This window comes from Pseudophryne corroboree, chromosome 3 (assembly GCF_028390025.1).
Source record: "Pseudophryne corroboree isolate aPseCor3 chromosome 3, aPseCor3.hap2, whole genome shotgun sequence".
Taxonomy (NCBI): domain Eukaryota; kingdom Metazoa; phylum Chordata; class Amphibia; order Anura; family Myobatrachidae; genus Pseudophryne; species Pseudophryne corroboree.
The window spans coordinates 181249453-181268096 of NC_086446.1; the positions used below are offsets into that span (position 1 = coordinate 181249453).

At 49.8% G+C, this 18644-nt stretch overlaps 1 protein-coding gene across 4 annotated transcripts in view; it reads left to right on the top strand.

Moving 5' to 3' along the window:
• The first annotated feature begins 853 nt into the window (after nt 1-853).
• The window catches only part of SAMD8 (sterile alpha motif domain containing 8), a 166693-nt gene continuing 148902 nt past the window's right edge, over nt 854-18644 (top strand). For 2 of the 4 annotated variants that reach the window (XM_063958674.1, XM_063958676.1), the window contains exon 1: nt 1242-1566. In XM_063958674.1, the coding sequence (XP_063814744.1) occupies nt 1258-1566 (309 nt within the window). In that variant the 5' untranslated portion in view covers nt 1242-1257. Of the gene's footprint in view, nt 878-1241; nt 1567-1632; nt 1719-18644 lie in introns of those variants that run through there. The other 2 variants (XM_063958679.1, XM_063958677.1) reach the window with 2 other exon arrangements.

The following is an 18644-nucleotide window of genomic DNA, read 5'->3' on the forward strand; positions in this document are numbered from 1 at the left end:
ACATTGCCCCACTGTGCCAGATACATTGCCCCACTGTGCTCCCCCGAGTCGTCCAAATCCCCCCCCCCCCCCCCCGTCACTCACCGCTTGTTGTGTCTGTGAGGGGAGGAGAGCGCAGCGCAGCTCCTCTCCTTTACCTCACCGCTCCAGGTCTCCGGCGGCTGTGTGGCGCCGGTTCGCCAGCCAATCAGAGCTCGCGGACCGGCAGCCAATCACGAGCCGGTCCGCAAGCTCTGATTGGCTAACGCCGGAGACCGGACACACGCAGCGCTGCTAGTGCTGGCGGCGGTGAGGGGAGGGAGAGACGCTGCGCTCTCCTCCCCTCACATTTTGGCGTGATGGGGGCGAGTGGGGCATGATGCCCTGGCCGGCGGCGGCGCCCCCCTCTCCTGGGCCTGCCAAGGCGCCCAGGGCACGTGCCCCACTCACCCTACCCTTGTTACGCCTCTGCCCCCTGGATTAGCATAACTAAACTGCCACATGTCACAGGTAACTGCATACCATACTTGCCTACTCTCCCGGAATGGCCGGGAGGCTCCCGAAAATCGGGTGACCCTCCCGGGCCCACGGAAGAGCAGACAAGTCTCCCGGTTTTTCAAGTTCCCCCCTGCCCGGCCACCCACTTTGAGAGTAAAGTGGGCGGTCCGGACAGTAGATGACGCGATTCTTGTTGAATCGCGTCATCATAGTCACGACCCCTGCTGTAAAATGCCGGTTATCGCGGCATTACAGAGTGGGGGCGTGGTTTAAACGTGTACCGCTGTAACCCCGCCCTCATTCCACCTCCTCCCCGCCCCCTCCTCTCACATTGCCCAGCCCAGCCCCTCCACTGAGCCGTCCTGGCAGCTCTCTCCCGGAGAGAGTTGCCAGAAAGTAGGTAAGTATGCTGCATACCCTCCAACTACCTTTTTAGCAGGTAGAGTACTGTACCTTTTTTATGGTCTGTACCGATTTTTAGGCTCTCCAAACTTCCATTTAAAGTATAGGAAAATGGGCGTGGCCACGCCCCCTTTTCGAATTTGTACCAATTTTTATATGTAAATTTTTGGAGGGTATGTAACTGTTCCCATTAATTGTCCACGTGGATAATGAAACTGATAGGCCAGGGGTCCCATGTTCTAGCCGTACTATTTTTTTTTTATGTATTGCTGTTGTTTACCATCTTGCCTTATTTGCCTACTTGTGTTTTACATTGCTCTAAACGTCCACCCACTGTTTCCTCACCCCTGTTTGGTGCACAACGCTGGCTGTTGCGCAATGTGTCCGGGCGGTGGCGCTGTGTACTCCACCAGCAGCAGTAGCGGGCGGCCCCCTGGCGGTCAGTGCAAGAGTACTGTGTGTGTGTGTGCCGCTGCTGGGAGACGCTCTATCCCCATTCCCCGTCTCCTCCTCCTGTTGCCGGCGTTTCTATGGACACGGGCCACACGGCAGAGGCCTATTCCCGTGCACCAGGCCCGATTCCGACATCCGGGGAGGTGGGGACCCCGCTGGCGGCCGGAGTGCTGGAGGATAAAGGAGCGGGGTCCCTGGAAGCTCAGTGGCGTCTCAGTGTGGGTGGCAGTACAGGTGAGAGGCCGCCCAGCAACGGTGGGAGGGCCCGGGCGGGGGAAATGACACGTATATCTCAGTGTGCTGCTTTCTTCCTGTTATCCCACGGCTGCCTGGCTGCTTACACTCTGCAGCACAATGATGCCACCACGGGGCATGTGTCAGCAAATGTAAATATTCCATGGTATCTTCTCATGTCCGGGGGCATAAGAGGCAACTTTTTAGAATGACTGTAGCTGTTCCGCTGTGTTATTGGTCTTTTACTGCTTCTGCCTGAGCCTCGGGTTGAATTGTAGGTTTTTCTTTAAGCATGGCTGGTCTTAAATGTATACAGAACTCAAATAAAATTCATAAATTCACCATTTACCAATATAAAAAGTGAATGAGGTTTATCAACTGAGAGTAAACTTAAGGTGGGATTAAAAGAAGGTTGGGCAGGGACCTGTGCCCTCCTGTCTAGACCCTATTGCGTGTTGTGGGCCAGTTTCTAACTGGCTGTATACCTGTGTGGCATTTGTTGAAATAGGATTCCCTTGAAGGGATAAGTGGGTCTGGTGGGAGGAAGGGGAATCATTGAGGAAAATTAGACCCCTTTCACACCGCATTAACCTGGTCGCTCCCAGGATCTGTAAATGGTTCCAACGCGGGTGCGACCCGTTTGAGACTTCTTTCGGATTGGCAGCCCTGCTCGGCATATTTCCGGGTTTGTGACATCAGCCGTGCCGCATCCAGGAGGCAGTGCTTGGAGATCAGATGACCCGTTCCTATACAGTGAACGGGTAGCGGGTCGCATCGACCTGGCTTACCTGTTCTCACCACACAGCAACCCGTGTTGAAGCAGTGTTCAACCCTGGTTGCTACCAGTGTTGAAATACCGAGTTCGACCCGGATTATCTCCCCTGGCCCCCTTCTCAGTGCACAAAAACCTGATTGCTGCCGTACACGTGCAATAACCAGTGTTATTTTTGGCAGTGTGAAAGGGTTAGTGTAAAGTTATATCGCTTTCACATTGCAGTAGCGGGTCGCACCTGGGATTTGTGCATGGCTTCTTCCCGGGTGTGACCCACTAGAGTGGCAGGTGGTGAGTTTGACTGGGGAGGTACACCTGTCTAACGGTAATGCAGGTGTCCTAAGATGCACAAAGCACACAATAATTGAGAATATGGTACACATTGATTGGATGGTCCTCAAATTTGTGAATAGGGAGAATAATCTTCAGTCAAACATTTACCGTGGGTCAAAAAAAGAAAATTTTTACAACCTGCGCTTACAGATAGCGGCTATATCCCTTCCTAGAGCATACACCGACTCAAATTCAATATGTCAGTATGTGGTTTATCTTGGGTGAATAAATGTAACATTGCTAGTGGGGGGTATTAGTCGTGTAGCCAAATAACTGTGGCCTGTTATGAACACTGACACCAATTTAAATCTGAAGGCAGCCGAACACTTAAATTCCTCGAAAAAGGCGAGGAGTCCTTTTTTTAAATGTGGACCGCTGCTCCCCTCCTCAGAATGGACCTGGAATACCACTAGTAATGGTTTCTGTTTAAAAAAAAAAAGCAAAAAGAAGGGACGCTCCATAGTGCGTAAATGATTTTTTTAATACATAAACTTGGGGACTGCAGACCATACACCAATAATGCTTGTACGCTTATGTAACTAGTGTGGGCTGGTTACCATATGATTTTATAAACTAAGTCCATGACGAAACGTGTTCGAATTCAGCTCTGTGATGTTACGACTTGGGTGGCCAATTCTGGGCCATTTTTTAAATCCCGGGAGTCAGGATTGAAAAATGATCAATCCAGGGATACCTGGGATTGGCTTGTCTTCATTGTGTCTGCCCCCATCGTCTGGGTGGGCAGGAGGGGGGTCCACTTGCTGCAGGGCGGTGAGGTCTGGGTGGCTGGCTGGCGTAAGGCTGCATTATGTCACGCTGCGAAGTGTGCACAGCTGAACAAGGGAAGCCGGGCAGCGTCTAAGCCTCCTGAGAAAGCTCAATGCTGCCCAGCATTGAAAAACGAAGGGGGCAGGCTAATCACGCAATCCCCGGGATTGGAAGCTCCAATCCCGGACGATTTTTGGCCAAAATCCCGGGATCCTGCCGATCCCAATCCAGAGATTGGCCACCATAATTACGACCCTCTGGCAACTTTTGTCCTGTGGTCAGCAGCTAGTGTGACTCGCCGTACAGCGGCTTTCTGTTGATGGTCAGCAGCGGGAGCAGTTGGGAGTTAGTGGAGCCTGTGATGGTGATCCTGTGTTGGCCAGGAGGATTGATCATTGATTATAATACATAAGGGTATGAGCATTATTGGTGTATGGTGTGCAGTCCCCAATTTTATGCATGAATAAAACATTTTTATGCACTATGGAGCGCCCCCTCTTTTTGCTTTTTTAACAGAAGATATATGGTGAAAGGTAAGTGTACCCCATGTTCTGAACTTTAGCCCTCAGTGACATTCAACATGCCACTTTTCTAGAATGCCACCTATCCAACTAGTCAATTTGTCAATTTTATACCTTGTTGGAGTTGCCCGGAGTTCGTGAAGTAGAAATGTCTAAGAGTAACAACCGTTCTACCGCAATGCGATTGTGACACAGTTGCTCAGAACCAGACAGCTAAGTGCTGATGGGTTTAAAATGATCATTGGAAGCAAAGACAGCACAAGAAGTGTTCGTCGGGAGATTCATGGATTAGGTGGGGATCCGGACTATTGGTTGACAGTCATTGGGTCAACCCATTATGATTGATATATGATAGGTCGACACTGGAACAGGTCAACAGTTCATATGGTCGACATCCCCCTACATCCCGCCCCCTGAGAATCCAGACAGTCGCATGCCACAAGCAGGGACTACTTGCGGTCGCCCACGAGCCTGCAGTGTGGCGAGAGCAGTAGGCCCGCAGGGGACTCGCACCATCCCCCCGCCATTCCGCTGCCGGTATACCGCCGGTCTCCTGACCGCTGCTTCACGCATACTCAGCCCAGAGGAATAATGGTGGTCATTCCGAGTTGATCGCAGCCAGCAACTTTTTGCTGCTGCTGCAATCAACTAGTCCAAGCCTATGGGGGAGTGTATTTTAGCTTAGCAGGGCTGCGATCACTTGTGCAGCCCTGCTAAGCAAAAAGAGACTAGGCCTGGACATACTTACCCTGTGCGACGTTCTCTGCGATGCTGGGGCCGGCTTTGACGTCAGACATCTGCCCTCCGTTCTGCTGGACACGCCTGCATTTTCTTCTCCACTCCCCAAAAACGGTCTCCCACGGTCCGGATCCGCCCAGGTACGCCTTCTTTCTGTCAATCTTCTTGCGGTCGGCTCTGCGACCGCTTTCTTCGTAGGACGTAACGTAACCCGGCGACCCCTGTCGCTGGGCAACGTCGTGCATGCGCAGTGCGGCCGCCACGCATGCGCATTCCGGACCCGTTCGCACCGCAGCGACAAACCGCTGCGTGCGAACGGGTCGGAATGACCACTAATGTTCTGAGGCTGCTTTCCTTTTTCTGGCCTGGGTCCTTCGTTTCAGTGAAACAAAATCATAACGCTTGATCATACAATGGCTTTCTAGAGAGTTTTGTGCTTCCAACTTTGTGTCAGCAGTTTGGGGGAGGCTCCATACTGTTTCAGCATGATGTTGATTTCCCTGCACAAAGCAAGGTCCAACAGCAAATAGTTTGAGTTTGGTGTGGAAAAACTTGACTGGCCTTCACAAAGCACTGATCATAGTACCTGTGATATGAATTGGAATGGCTACTGCGAACATGAATGTGAATCCCCACAGCCATGTTCTAAAGGTATATTTATACATGGTTTAGGAATAAGATGTTCAACAAGCACATGTGGTATTTTCTCTGGCAGGGTCCACAGGTTATCCACAGGATAACAATGGGATATGATGAAGCGACAGCGGATTTGCAGCGGTCGGTCAAAGTTTTCCGGCCTCCCAGCATGCAATGGGCCTGTCCATATAACCTCGCCTCCTGGCTCAGGCAAATCAGTTTTTTGTTTGTTGCGGCAGGAGCCGGACCATGGTCAGAGGGCTGCTGGTTTTTAGCAGCCCTGAGCTTACTTATTTTATTTTTATAGTCTTACTATTTTTTCTGAGCAATCTTTCTAAACAGCGTCTTATACGTACCTTAGAAAAAGTCGCTCCAACAACTCTCCGCCGGGTCGCGACAACGTTTACCCACGAGTACAGTGCTGTTTCGGCGGCCGTCTGTGTTGGATATACTAGCAGGTCCAGCAGACGTTACCAGGCTGTGGCCGGAGCACGTTGAGAAGGTAAGGCATCTGTTCCGCTTAGAAGGGCAATATGGACACAGCTGCACTGTTTAGGGAGGAGTCTACCAAACAGTAGGTGACGCGGCTGCCACCTCTGGTGCACCAGCGCTAGGCCTTGGGGATCATAGGCTCCAGGAATAGTATGAGGCTGCGATCCCATGGGTTGATGTCAGCAGTGGGGAGTCAGACGTTCTCCTGGTCGCCCCTCCCCCCGGTTCATGACCAGTTTCCTCCGAGTCTCCCGCCATGAACTGTTTCCCGCTTCCGTCTCAGACGCTGTACACAAATGGGACTCAGTCGCAGCATATGCGGCTTTGTGACTGGTGCGTCTGTGTTCACTGTGCATCTGTGTTCACTATAGGTTCATGGAGCGGCAGTGATCCACTCAGCATTCACTATTGTATTGATCGGTCCGGGAAGCGAGGCGAGTCTCCCTGTATCCCACTCTACTGAGTACAGGTAATACAGCACTAAGTCTCTATCTACCTTTCTCTGACGTCCTAGTGAATGCTGGGGACTCCGTAAGGACCATGGGGAATAGCGGCTCCGCAGGAGACTGGGCACAACTAAGAAAGATTTAGGACTACCTGGTGTGCACTGGCTCCTCCCTCTATGCCCCTCCTCCAGACCTCAGTTAGAATTTTGTGCCCGGCCGAGCTGGTTGCACACTAGGGGCTCTCCTGAGCTCTTAGAAAAGAAAGTATATTTAGTTTTTTTATTTTCAGTGAGATCTGCTGGCAACAGACTCACTGCTACGAGGGACTGAGGGGAGAAGAAGCGAACCTACCTGCTTGCAGCTAGCTTGGGCTTCTTAGGCTACTGGACACCATTAGCTCCAGAGGGATCGAACACAGGCCCAGCCTCGGTCGTCCGGTCCCGGACTCCGGTCTTCATTAAGGTAGCACACAGCACTGCAGCTGTGCGCCATTGCTCCCCATGCACACCACACACTCCGGTCACTGATGGGTGCAGGGCGCTGGGGGGGGGCGCCCTGGGGCTGCAATAAGAGTACCTTAGCTTGGCAAAAAAACACATAATATAGTCAGTAAGACTATATATGTGTAAAATCCCCTGCCAAAAATATCCTGAAAAAAGCGGGAGAAGTCCGCCGAGAAGGGGGCGTGGCTATCTCCCTCAGCACACTGGCGCCATTTCCTCTCACAGCTCCGCTGGAAGGACGCTCCCAAGGCTCTCCCCTGCAGTTTCCAGGCTCAATAGGGTAAAAAAGAGAGGGGGGGCACTAAATTTAGGCGCAAACTGTGTATTATAGCAGCTATAGGGGAAAAATCACTGTGTGTAGTGTGTATCCCTGCATTATATAGCGCTCTGGTGTGTGCTGGCATACTCTCTCTCTGTCTCCCCAAAGGACTTTGTGGGGTCCTGTCCTCAGTCAGAGCATTCCCTGTGTGTGTGCGGTGTGTCGGTACGGCTGTGTCGACATGTTTGATGAGGAGGCTTATGTGGAGGCGTAGCAGGTGCCGATAAATGTGATGTCACCCCCTGCGGGGTCGACACCTGAATTGATGGACATGTGGAAGGAATTACGCGACAGTGTCAACTCCTTACATAAAAGGTTTGACGACATAGCAGATGTGGGACAGCCGGCTTCTCTGCCCGTGCCTGCCCAGGCATCTCAAAAGCCATCAGGGGCTCTAAAACGCCCACTACCTCAGATGGCAGACACAGATGTCGACACGGATACTGACTCCAGTGTCGACGACGACGAGACTAGTGTACATTCCAATAGAGCCACTCGTTATATGATTACGGCAATGAAAAATGTGTTGCACATTTCTGATATTACCCCAGGTACCACAAAAAAGGGTATTATGTTTGGGGAGAAAAAGCTACCAGTGGTTTTTCCCCCTTCTGATGAATTAAATGAAGTGTGTGAAGAAGCGTGGGCTTCCCCCGATAAGAAACTGGTAATTTCTAAAAAGTTACTAATGGCGTACCCTTTCCCGCCAGAGGACAGGTCACGTTGGGAGACATCCCCTAGGGTGGATAAAGCGCTCACACGTCTGTCAAAAAAGGTGGCACTACCGTCTCCGGACACGGCCGCCCTAAAGGAGCCTGCGGATAGAAAGCAGGAGGCTATCCTGAAGTCTGTATATACACACTCAGGAATTATACTGAGACCGGCTATTGCTTCAGCATGGATATGCAGTGCTGCAGCTGCGTGGTCAGATTCCCTGTCGGTAAACATTGATACCCTAGACAGGGACACTATATTGCTAACCGTAGAGCATATTAAAGACGCTGTCTTATACATGAGAGATGCACAGAGGGATATTTGCCGGCTGGCATCTAAAATAAACGCAATGTCCATTTCTGCCGGGAGAGGATTGTGGACTCGGCAGTGGACAGGAGATACAGATTCTAACAGGCACATGGAAGTTTTGCCTTACAAGGGTGAGGAGTTGTTTGGGGATGGTCTCTCGGACCTCGCTTCCACAGCGACAGCTGGGAAGTCAGCATTTTTACCCCATGTTCCCTCACAGCCAAAGAAAGCACCGTATTATCAGGTACAGTCCTTTCGGCCCCAGAAAGGCAAGCGGGTTAGGGGCGCGTCCTTTCTGCCCAGAGGTAGAGGGAAAAAGCTGCAACATACAGCCAGTTCCCAGGAGCAAAAGTCCTCCCCCGCTTCCTCTAAGTCCACCGCATGACGCTGGGGCTCCACAGGCGGAGCCAGGTACGGTGGGAGCCCGTCTCAAGAACTTCAGCGACCAGTGGGCTCGCTCACGGGTGGATCCCTGGATTCTACAAGTAGTATCTCAGGGGTACAAGCTGGAATTCGAGACGTCTCCCCCCTCGCCGTTTCCTCAAATCTGCCTTGCCGACAGCTCCCCCGGACAGGGAGGCAGTGCTGGAGGCGATTCACAAGCTGTATTCTCAGCAGGTGATAATCAAGGTACCCCTCCTTCAACAAGGACGGGGTTACTATTCCACAATGTTTGTGGTACCGAAACCGGACGGTTCGGTGAGACCCATTTTAAATTTAAAATCTTTGACCACTTATATAAGAAGGTTCAAGTTCAAGATGGAATCGCTCAGGGCGGTGATTGCAAGCCTGGACGAGGGGGATTACATGGTATCACTGGACATCAAGGATGCTTACCTGCATGTCCCCATTTACCCTCCTCACCAGGAGTACCTCAGATTTGTGGTACAGGACTGTCATTACCAATTCCAGACGTTGCCGTTTGGTCTGTCCACGGCACCGAGGGTATTTACCAAGGTAATGGCCGAAATGATGATACTCCTTCGGAAAAAGGGAGTTTTAATTATCCCGTACTTGGACGATCTCCTTATAAAGGCGAGGTCCTGGGAACAGTTGTTGATCGGAGTAGCACTAGCTCGGGAAGTGCTACAACAGCACGGCTGGATCCTGAATATTCCAAAGTCGCAGCTGGTTCCTACAACGCGTCTACTGTTCCTGGGGATGGTTCTGGACACAGAACAGAAAAAAGTGTTTCTCCCGGAGGAGAAGGCCAAGGAGTTGTCATCTCTAGTCAGAGACCTCCTAAAACCAAAACAGGTGTCGGTGCACCACTGCACGCGAGTCCTGGGAAAAGATGGTGGCTTCTTACGAAGCAATTCCGTTCGGAAGGTTCCATGCAAGGATCTTTCAGTGGGATCTGTTGGACAAGTGGTCCGGATCGCATCTTCAGATGCATCGGCTGATAACCCTGTCTCCAAGGGCCAGGGTGTCGCTGCTGTGGTGGCTGCAGAGTGCTCATCTTCTAGAGGGCCGCAGATTCGGCATACAGGACTGGATCCTGGTGACCACGGATGCCAGCCTTCGAGGTTGGGGGGCAGTCACACAGGGAAGAAACTTCCAGGGACAATGGTCGAGTCAGGAGACTTCCCTACACATAAATATTCTGGAACTAAGGGCCATTTACAATGCCCTAAGTCAGGCAAGACCCCTGCTTCAACACCAGCCGGTGCTGATCCAGTCAGACAACATCACGGCGGTCGCCCACGTAAACCGACAGGGCGGCACAAGAAGCAGGATGGTGATGGCAGAAGCCACAAGGATTCTCCGATGGGCGGAAAATCATGTGTTAGCACTGTCAGCAGTGTTCATTCCCGGAGTGGACAACTGGGAAGCAGACTTTCTCAGCAGACACGACCTCCACCCGGGAGAGTGGGGATTTCATCCAGAAGTCTTCCAAATGGTTGTACACCGGTGGGAAAGGCCACAGGTGGACATGATGGCGTCCCGCCTCAACAAAAAGCTAAAAAGATATTGCGCCAGGTCAAGGGACCCTCAGGCGATAGCTGTGGACGCTTTAGTGACAACGTGGGTGTACCAGTCGGTTTATGTGTTCCCTCCTCTTCCTCTCATACCCAAGGTACGGAGGATAATAAGAAGGAGAAGAGTAAGAACTATAATCATTGTTCCGGATTGGCCAAGAAGAGCTTGGTACCCAGAACTTCAAGAAATGATATCAGAGGAACCATGGCCTCTGCCGCTCAGACGGGACCTGCTGCAACAGGGACCCTGTCTGTTCCAAGACTTACCGCGACTGCGTTTGACGGCATGGCGGTTGAACGCCGGATCCTGAAGGAAAAGGGCATTCCGGAGGAAGTCATCCCTACGCTGATTAAAGCTAGGAAGGAGGTGACCGCAAACCATTATCACCGCATATGGCGAAAATATGTTGCGTGGTGTGAGGCCAGAAGGGCCCCAACGGAGGAATTTCAGCTGGGTCGATTTCTGCACTTCCTACAGTCAGGGGTGACTATGGGTCTCAAATTAGGTTCCATTAAGGTCCAGATTTCGGCTCTGTCGATTTTCTTCCAAAAAGAACTGGCTTCACTGCCTGAAGTTCAGACGTTTGTTAAAGGAGTGCTGCATATTCAGCCCCCTTTTGTGCCTCCAGTGGCACCTTGGGATCTCAACGTGGTGTTGGATTTCCTTAAGTTACATTGGTTTGAGCCACTTAAAACCGTGGAACTAAAATATCTCACGTGGAAAGTGGTCATGCTGTTGGCCTTGGCTTCGGCCAGGCGTGTGTCAGAATTGGCTGCTTTGTCATGTAAAAGCCCTTATCTGATTTTCCATATGGATAGGGCAGAATTGAGGACTCGTCCCCAATTTCTCCCTAAGGTGGTATCAGCGTTTCATTTGAACCAACCTATTGTGGTGCCTGTGGCTACTCGGGACTTGGAGGACTCCAAGTTACTAGATGTAGTCAGGGCTTTGAAAATCTATGTAGCCAGGACGGCTGGAGTCAGGAAAACTGACTCGCTGTTTATCCTGCATGCACCCAACAAGCTGGGTGCTCCTGCTTCAAAGCAAACTATTGCGCGCTGGATCTGTAACACGATTCAGCAAGCTCATTCTGCGGCGGGATTGCCGCATCCTAAATCAGTAAAAGCCCATTCCACAAGGAAGGTGGGCTCTTCTTGGGCGGCTGCCCGAGGGGTCTCGGCTTTACAGCTTTGCCGAGCTGCTACTTAGTCGGGTTCAAACACATTTGCTAAGTTCTACAAGTTTGATACCCTGGCTGAGGAGGACCTTGCCTTTGCTCATTCGGTGCTGCAGAGTCATCCGCACTCTCCCGCCCGTTTGGGAGCTTTGGTATAATCCCCATGGTCCTTACGGAGTTCCCAGCATCCACTAGGACGTCAGAGAAAATAAGAATTTACTCACCAGTAATTCTATTTCTCGTAGTCCGTAGTGGATGCTGGGCGCCAGTCCCAAGTGCGGACTCTCTGCAATACATGTATATAGTTATTGCTTAACTAAAGGGTTATTGTTATGAGCCATACGTTGAATGAGGCTCAGTTGTTGTTCATACTGTTAACTGGGTATGGTTATCACAAGTTGTACAGTGTGATTGGTGTGGCTGGTATGAGTCTTACCCTGGATTCCAAATCCTTTCCTTGTTGTGTCAGCTCTTACGGGCACAGTTTCCTTAACTGAGGTCTGGAGGAGGGGCATAGAGGGAGGAGCCAGTGCACACCAGATAGTACCTAATCTTTCTTTTAGAGTGCCCAGTCTCCTGCGGAGCCCGTCTTTTCCCCATGGTCCTTACGGAGTTCCCAGCATCCACTACGGACTACGAGAAATAGAATTACCGGTGAGTAAATTCTTATTTTAAAAAGCTTAAAGTGATTACAGTCACAAATTGTGTAGTACATTGTGGAACTGTTGATTATTTATCATGTCTAAGAGCTGCAAAGGTGAGGAAGATACACTCACAGCAACACCAACACTCATATCATGTTTGTCTTGCAAAGCTGTGTTAACCATTCTATCCTTGGAGGATTCAGCAGAGCCTGTGTTAAAAACCAAGGCACCTGTGTTTAAACGTCCCAAAACAGTTAAAACTGAGTTTCCAGGGTCAGATCAGCTGACGGAAATCATGGAAGAGGCTTGGGCTATGCCTAATAAGAAGTTTAGAATTCCTAAGAAATGGAATTCCAATTATCCTCTTCCAGCTGGGGATTGTTTAAAAAAGGGAGGTGGCTCCTAAAGAAGATATGCATGTCATTCGATTACTGCAAAAATCTACATTACCTTTGCCTTCATCATCATTAAATGATGTCATGGATAGGAGAGTGGATGGTTTTCTAAATACAATTTCTCTAACGTCCTAGTGGATGCTGGGGACTCCGTAAGGACCATGGTGAATAGACGGGCTCCGCAGGAGACAGGGCACTTTAAGAAAGAATTTGGATTCTGGTGTGCTCTGGCTCCTCCCTCTATGTCCCTCCTCCAGACCTCAGTTTGAATCTGTGCCCGGACGAGCTGGGTGCTGTTTAGTGAGCTCTCCTGAGCTTGCTATAATAAAGTATTTTGTTAGGTTTTTTATTTTCAGGGAGATCTGCTGGCAACAGACTCCCTGCATCGTGGGACTGAGGGGAGAGAAGCAGCCCTACTCTCTGAAGCTAGGTCCTGCTTCTTAGGCTACTGGACACCCATTAGCTCCAAAGGGATCGTACACAGGATCTCACCCTTTGTCGTCCGATCCCGGAGCCGCGCCGCCGTCCCCCTCGCAGAGCCGGAAGACAGAAGCCGGGTGAAAGAAGCAAGAAGACTTCAAAATCGGCGGCAGAAGACTCCAGTCTTCAAACTGAGGTAGCGCACAGCACTGCAGCTGTGCGCCATTGCTCCCACACTACACCCACATACTCCGGTCACTGTAGGGTGCAGGGCGCAGGGGAGGGCGCCCTGGGCAGCAATTAGGACCTCTTGGCAAAAGTTGGGCATATATACAGTTGGGCACTGTATATATGCATGAGCCCCCTCCATAATATTGTACAGAAACGCGGGACAGAAGCCCGCCGCTGAGGGGGCGGGGCTTCTTCCTCAGCACTCACCAGCGCCATTTTTTCTCCACAGCTCCGCTGAGAGGAAGCTCCCCAGGCTCTCCCCTGCAGATTCACGGTAGAAGAGGGTAAAAAGAGAGGGGGGGCACATAAATTAGGCGCAAAAACATAATAATACAGCAGCTACTGGGTTAACACTAAGTTACTGTGTGATTCCTGGGACATATAGCGCTGGGTGTGTGCTGGCATACTCTCTCTCTCCAAAGGGCCTTGTGGGGGAACTGTCTTCAAAAAGAGCATCCCCTGTGTGTGTGGTGTGTCGGTACGCTTGTGTCGACATGTTTGACGAGGAAGGCTATGTGGAAGCAGAGCGGGAGCAAATGGATGTGGTGTCTCCGCCGACGGCGCCGACACCTGATTGGATGGATATGTGGAAGGTTTTAAATGATAATGTTAATTCCTTGCATAAAAGGTTGGATAAAGCTGAAACCTTAGGACAGTCGGGGTCTCAGCCCATGCCTGATCCTATGTCGCAGTGGCCGTCAGGGTCTCAGAAGCGCCCACTATCCCAAATTGTTGACACAGATACCGACACGGATTCTGACTCCAGTGTCGATTACGATGATGCAAAGTTACAGCCTAAATTGGCTAAAGCCATCCGTTATATGATTATAGCAATGAAGGAGGTGTTGCACATCACAGAGGAAACCCCAGTCCCTGACAAGAGGGTTCATATGTATGGGGAAAAAAGGCAGGTGGTGACCTTTCCCCCTTCACATGAGCTGAATGAGTTATGTGAAAAAGCTTGGGAATCTCCAGATAAAAAACTGCAGATTTCCAAACGGATGCTTATGGCGTATCCTTTCCCGCCAACGGACAGGTTACGCTGGGAATCCTCCCCTAGGGTGGACAAAGCTCTAACACGCTTATCCAAGAGGGTAGCCTTGCCGTCACAGGATACGGCCACCCTAAAAGATGCTGCGGATAGAAAGCAAGAGGGTACCCTGAAGTCCATTTATACACATTCAGGTACCTTACTAAGGCCGGCAATTGCGTCGGCCTGGGTGTGTAGTGCTGTAGCAGCATGGACGGATACCTTATCTGAGGAACTTGATACCTTGGACAAGGATACTATATTAATGACCCTGGGGCATATAAAAGACGCTGTCCTATATATGAGAGATGCTAAAAGAGACATTAGCCTACTGGGTTCTAGAATAAATGCAATGTCGATTTCTGCCAGAAGGGTCCTGTGGACTCGGCAATGGACAGGCGATGCCGACTCAAAAAGGCACATGGAGGTTTTACCTTACAAGGGTGAGGAATTGTTTGGGGAGGGTCTCTCGGACCTGGTCTCCACAGCTATTGCTGGAAAGTCAATTTTTTTGCCATATGTTCCCTCACAACCTAAGAAAGCACCGTATTACCAAATGCAGTCCTTTCGTTCACAAAAAGGCAAGAAAGTCCGAGGTGCGTCCTTTCTTGGCAGGGGTAGAGGAAAGAAGCTGCACAACACAGCTAGTTCCCAGGAACAGAAGTCCTCCCCGGCTTCCACTAAATCTACAGCATGACGCTGGGGCTCCACAGGCGGAGCTAGGCCCGGTGGGGGCGCGTCTCCGAAATTTCAGCCACAAGTGGGTTCACTCCCAGGTGGATCCCTGGGCAATAGAGATTGTGTCTCAGGGATACAGGCTGGAATTCGAGGAGATGCCCCCTCACCGATACCTGAAGTCGGCCCTGCCAGCTTCCCCCTTAGAGAGGGAAATAGTGTTAGCTGCAATTCACAAATTGTATCTTCAGCAGGTGGTGGTCAAGGTTCCCCTCCTTCAACAAGGAAAGGGTTATTATTCGACCATGTTTGTGGTACCGAAACCGGACGGATCGGTCAGACCCATATTGAATTTAAAATCCCTGAACATATACCTGAAAAGGTTCAAGTTCAAGATGGAATCGCTCAGAGCGGTCATCGCAAGCCTGGAAGGAGGGGATTTTTTGGTGTCTCTGGACATAAAGGATGCATACCTTCATGTCCCTATTTATCCACCTCATCAGGCGTACCTCAGATTTGTAGTACAGGATTGTCATTACCAATTCCAGACGTTGCCGTTTGGTCTCTCCACGGCACCGAGAATATTTACCAAGGTAATGGCGGAAATGATGGTGCTCCTGCGAAAGCAAGGGGTCACAATTATCCAATACTTGGACAATCTCCTCATAAAGGCGAGGTCCAGAGAGCAGTTGCTGATCAGCGTAGCACGCTCTCGGGAAGTGTTACAACAGCACGGCTGGATTCTAAATATTCCAAAGTCGCAGTTGATTCCTACGACTCGTCTGCCCTTCCTGGGCATGATTCTGGACACAGACCAGAAGAGGGTTTATCTCCCGATGGAGAAGGCTCAGGAGCTCATGACAATGGTCAGAGACCTATTAAAACCAAGACAGGTGTCAGTGCATCACTGCACGCGAGTCCTGGGAAAGATGGTGGCATCATACGAGGCCATTCCCTTTGGCAGGTTCCATGCGAGGACCTTTCAATGGGATCTGTTGGACAAGTGGTCCGGATCACATCTTCAGATGCATCGGCTGATCACCCTATCCCCCAGGGCCAGGGTGTCTCTCCTGTGGTGGCTGCAGAGTGCTCACCTTCTCGAGGGCCGCAGATTCGGCATTCAGGACTAGGTCCTGGTGACCACAGATGCAAGCCTCCGAGGGTGGGGGGCAGTCACACAGGGAAGAAATTTCCAAGGTCTGTGGTCAAGTCAGGAGACTTGCCTTCACATCAATATCCTGGAACTAAGGGCCATATACAACGCCCTACGTCAAGCGGAGACCCTGCTTCGCGACCAATCAGTTCTGATTCAGTCAGACAACATCACCGCAGTGGCTCATGTAAACCGCCAAGGCGGCACAAGGAGCAGGGTGGCGATGGCGGAAGCTACCAGATTTCTTCGCTGGGCGGAGAATCACGTAAGCGCACTGTCAGCAGTGTTCATTCCGGGAGTGGACAACTGGGAAGCAGACTTCCTCAGCAGGCACGACCTCCACCCGGGAGAGTGGGGACTTCATCAAGAAGTCTTCGCGCAGATTGCAAGTCGGTGGGAACTGCCACAGGTGGACATGATGGCATCCCGCCTCAACAAAAAGCTACAGAGGTATTGCGCCAGGTCAATAGACCCTCAGGCGATAGCTGTAGACGCACTAGTGACACCGTGGGTGTTCCAGTCGGTTTATGTATTTCCTCCTCTACCTCTCATACCCAAGGTGCTGAGAATCCTAAGAAAAAGAGGAGTGAGAACAATACTCATTGTTCCGGATTGGCCAAGAAGGACTTGGTATCCAGATCTGCAGGAAATGCTCACAGAGGACCCATGGCCTCTACCTCTAAGACAGGACTTGTTGCAACAGGGGCCCTGTCTGTTCCAAGACTTACCGCGGCTGCGTTTGATGGCATGGCGGTTGAATGCCGGATCCTAGCAGAAAAAGGCATTCCGGATGAGGTTATTCCTACGCTGATAAAGGCTAGGAAGGACGTGACGGCTAAACATTATCACCGTATATGGCGAAAATATGTTGCTTGGTGTGAGGCCAGGAATGCCCCCACGGAGGAATTCCAGCTGGGCTGTTTCCTTCACTTCCTACAGGCGGGAGTGACTTTGGGCCTAAAATTGGGTTCCATTAAGGTCCAGATTTCGGCCCTGTCTATTTTCTTTCAAAAAGAACTGGCTTCTCTGCCTGAAGTTGTTACACAAAGGGGGCGACCCGGCACCGGTCTAAAAATAGTTTTTGATTACAGAAAAACCAAATTTGGACAATTTTCAAGTAAAATCTTTAATATAATGTCCAGTTTGGGGGTGCGCCCAGAGCCAGTGACATATGCATAAACAAAAGGGAGAAAGAAGAAGGCTCTTGTGTGGGCGCACTCATTAATGGTAGTTAAATAACTAGAATGAATAACACTAGGTTGATTAGTCAGCAGATAAAACAAAATTTATTTGGAAATATTAGGAATATAATTGCCCCTGGTTGAGGAGATGTGAATGATCCCAGATAAAAATGTTCTGGTCCTGCCTCAGGAAATGAGATGGAGAGGGGTAGAGACACTGCAAGTCATAAACCCTTTCTCACCAGGCCAGTACAGATGATCTGTGTTAATGAGATCAATTAAGTCAATTGATTTTAGATTCTGTCATAATCCTAATGAAGGAATAACAGCTATTATGGCAATGAGTAATAATAGAAACAAATCAAAGGATATACCAGGGTAAAGAAAGAAAAGGATAGGAACAAATGGTGATGCTGCTGTTGGAGTCACATACCACACATCATATGCAATGATTGATGTTCTACAACACTGAGTATTCCCTGTGAGTCTCCACCTCAGGTACTAACTCAGCCCACACTGTTTCGCTTCCAAGATCGGACGAGATCGGGCATTAGCAGTGTGGTTTGATAGTAGAAGGATTTGGTCAGACGTCCAATGAGAGTGCACCTATATAGGGGGGGATAATTAGCTGGGTCTTATAGATACAGTGTGGATCTGCTTTTTGTGTTAGGCAGGAGACATCAAGTCCCACACCGGTGGTATTGTGTCCCTGGATCACAAATGAGAGTCCACGAAAAAGGAAGATATATAGATTTATGAAAAAAACGAAGATATATAGATTTATGAAAAAAACCCTAAAAAGGAAAATGGAGATCAATTAGGCTGTAGTTATTAGGGACGGGTGATAAAAATTACCCGTCCGTATAGATACAAATGGATAAGGAAACACGGATCAAGACATTTTTTTTATATATATGTGTACATTGGTACTGGTGTAAGGAACAGAAAATATGTCAAAGATAATTGTAGATACAAATAAATAGTACTGGTATATGCAATGAAATAATCACTAGTGACATGGGTGTCATTAGAAACACTTTGTGTGAATTGGAGCTGTTATAATCATTAGGATATAGGGAAATAGACATGAAATTCTCATATAACCCATGCAGCAATATGACAACAGGATCTGCAGGAGGAAAGTCAAAGAAGAATGCAGTATTACTTTCCTATAAAATGCAGTTTTTAATCCTGATGCAATAAACTAAGATGCATAAGCCTGGAAAAAGGCATAAATGAAGCCACACAAAAAGCAGATAAATAGTACTGGTATATGCAATGAAATAATCACTAGTGACATGGGTGTCATTAGAAACACTTTGTGTGAATTGGAGCTGTTATAATCATTAGGATATAGGGAAATAGACATGAAATTCTCATATAACCCATGCAGCAATATGACAACAGGATCTGCAGGAGGAAAGTCAAAGAAGAATGCAGTATTTCTTTCCTATAAAATGCAGTTTCTCTATCGTCCTAGTGGATGCTGGGGTTCCTGAAAGGACCATGGGGGATAGCGGCTCCGCAGGAGACAGGGCACAAAAAAGTAAAGCTTTAGGATCAGGTGGTGTGCACTGGCTCCTCCCCCTATGACCCTCCTCCAAGCCAGTTAGATTTTTGTGCCCGGCCGAGAAGGGTGCA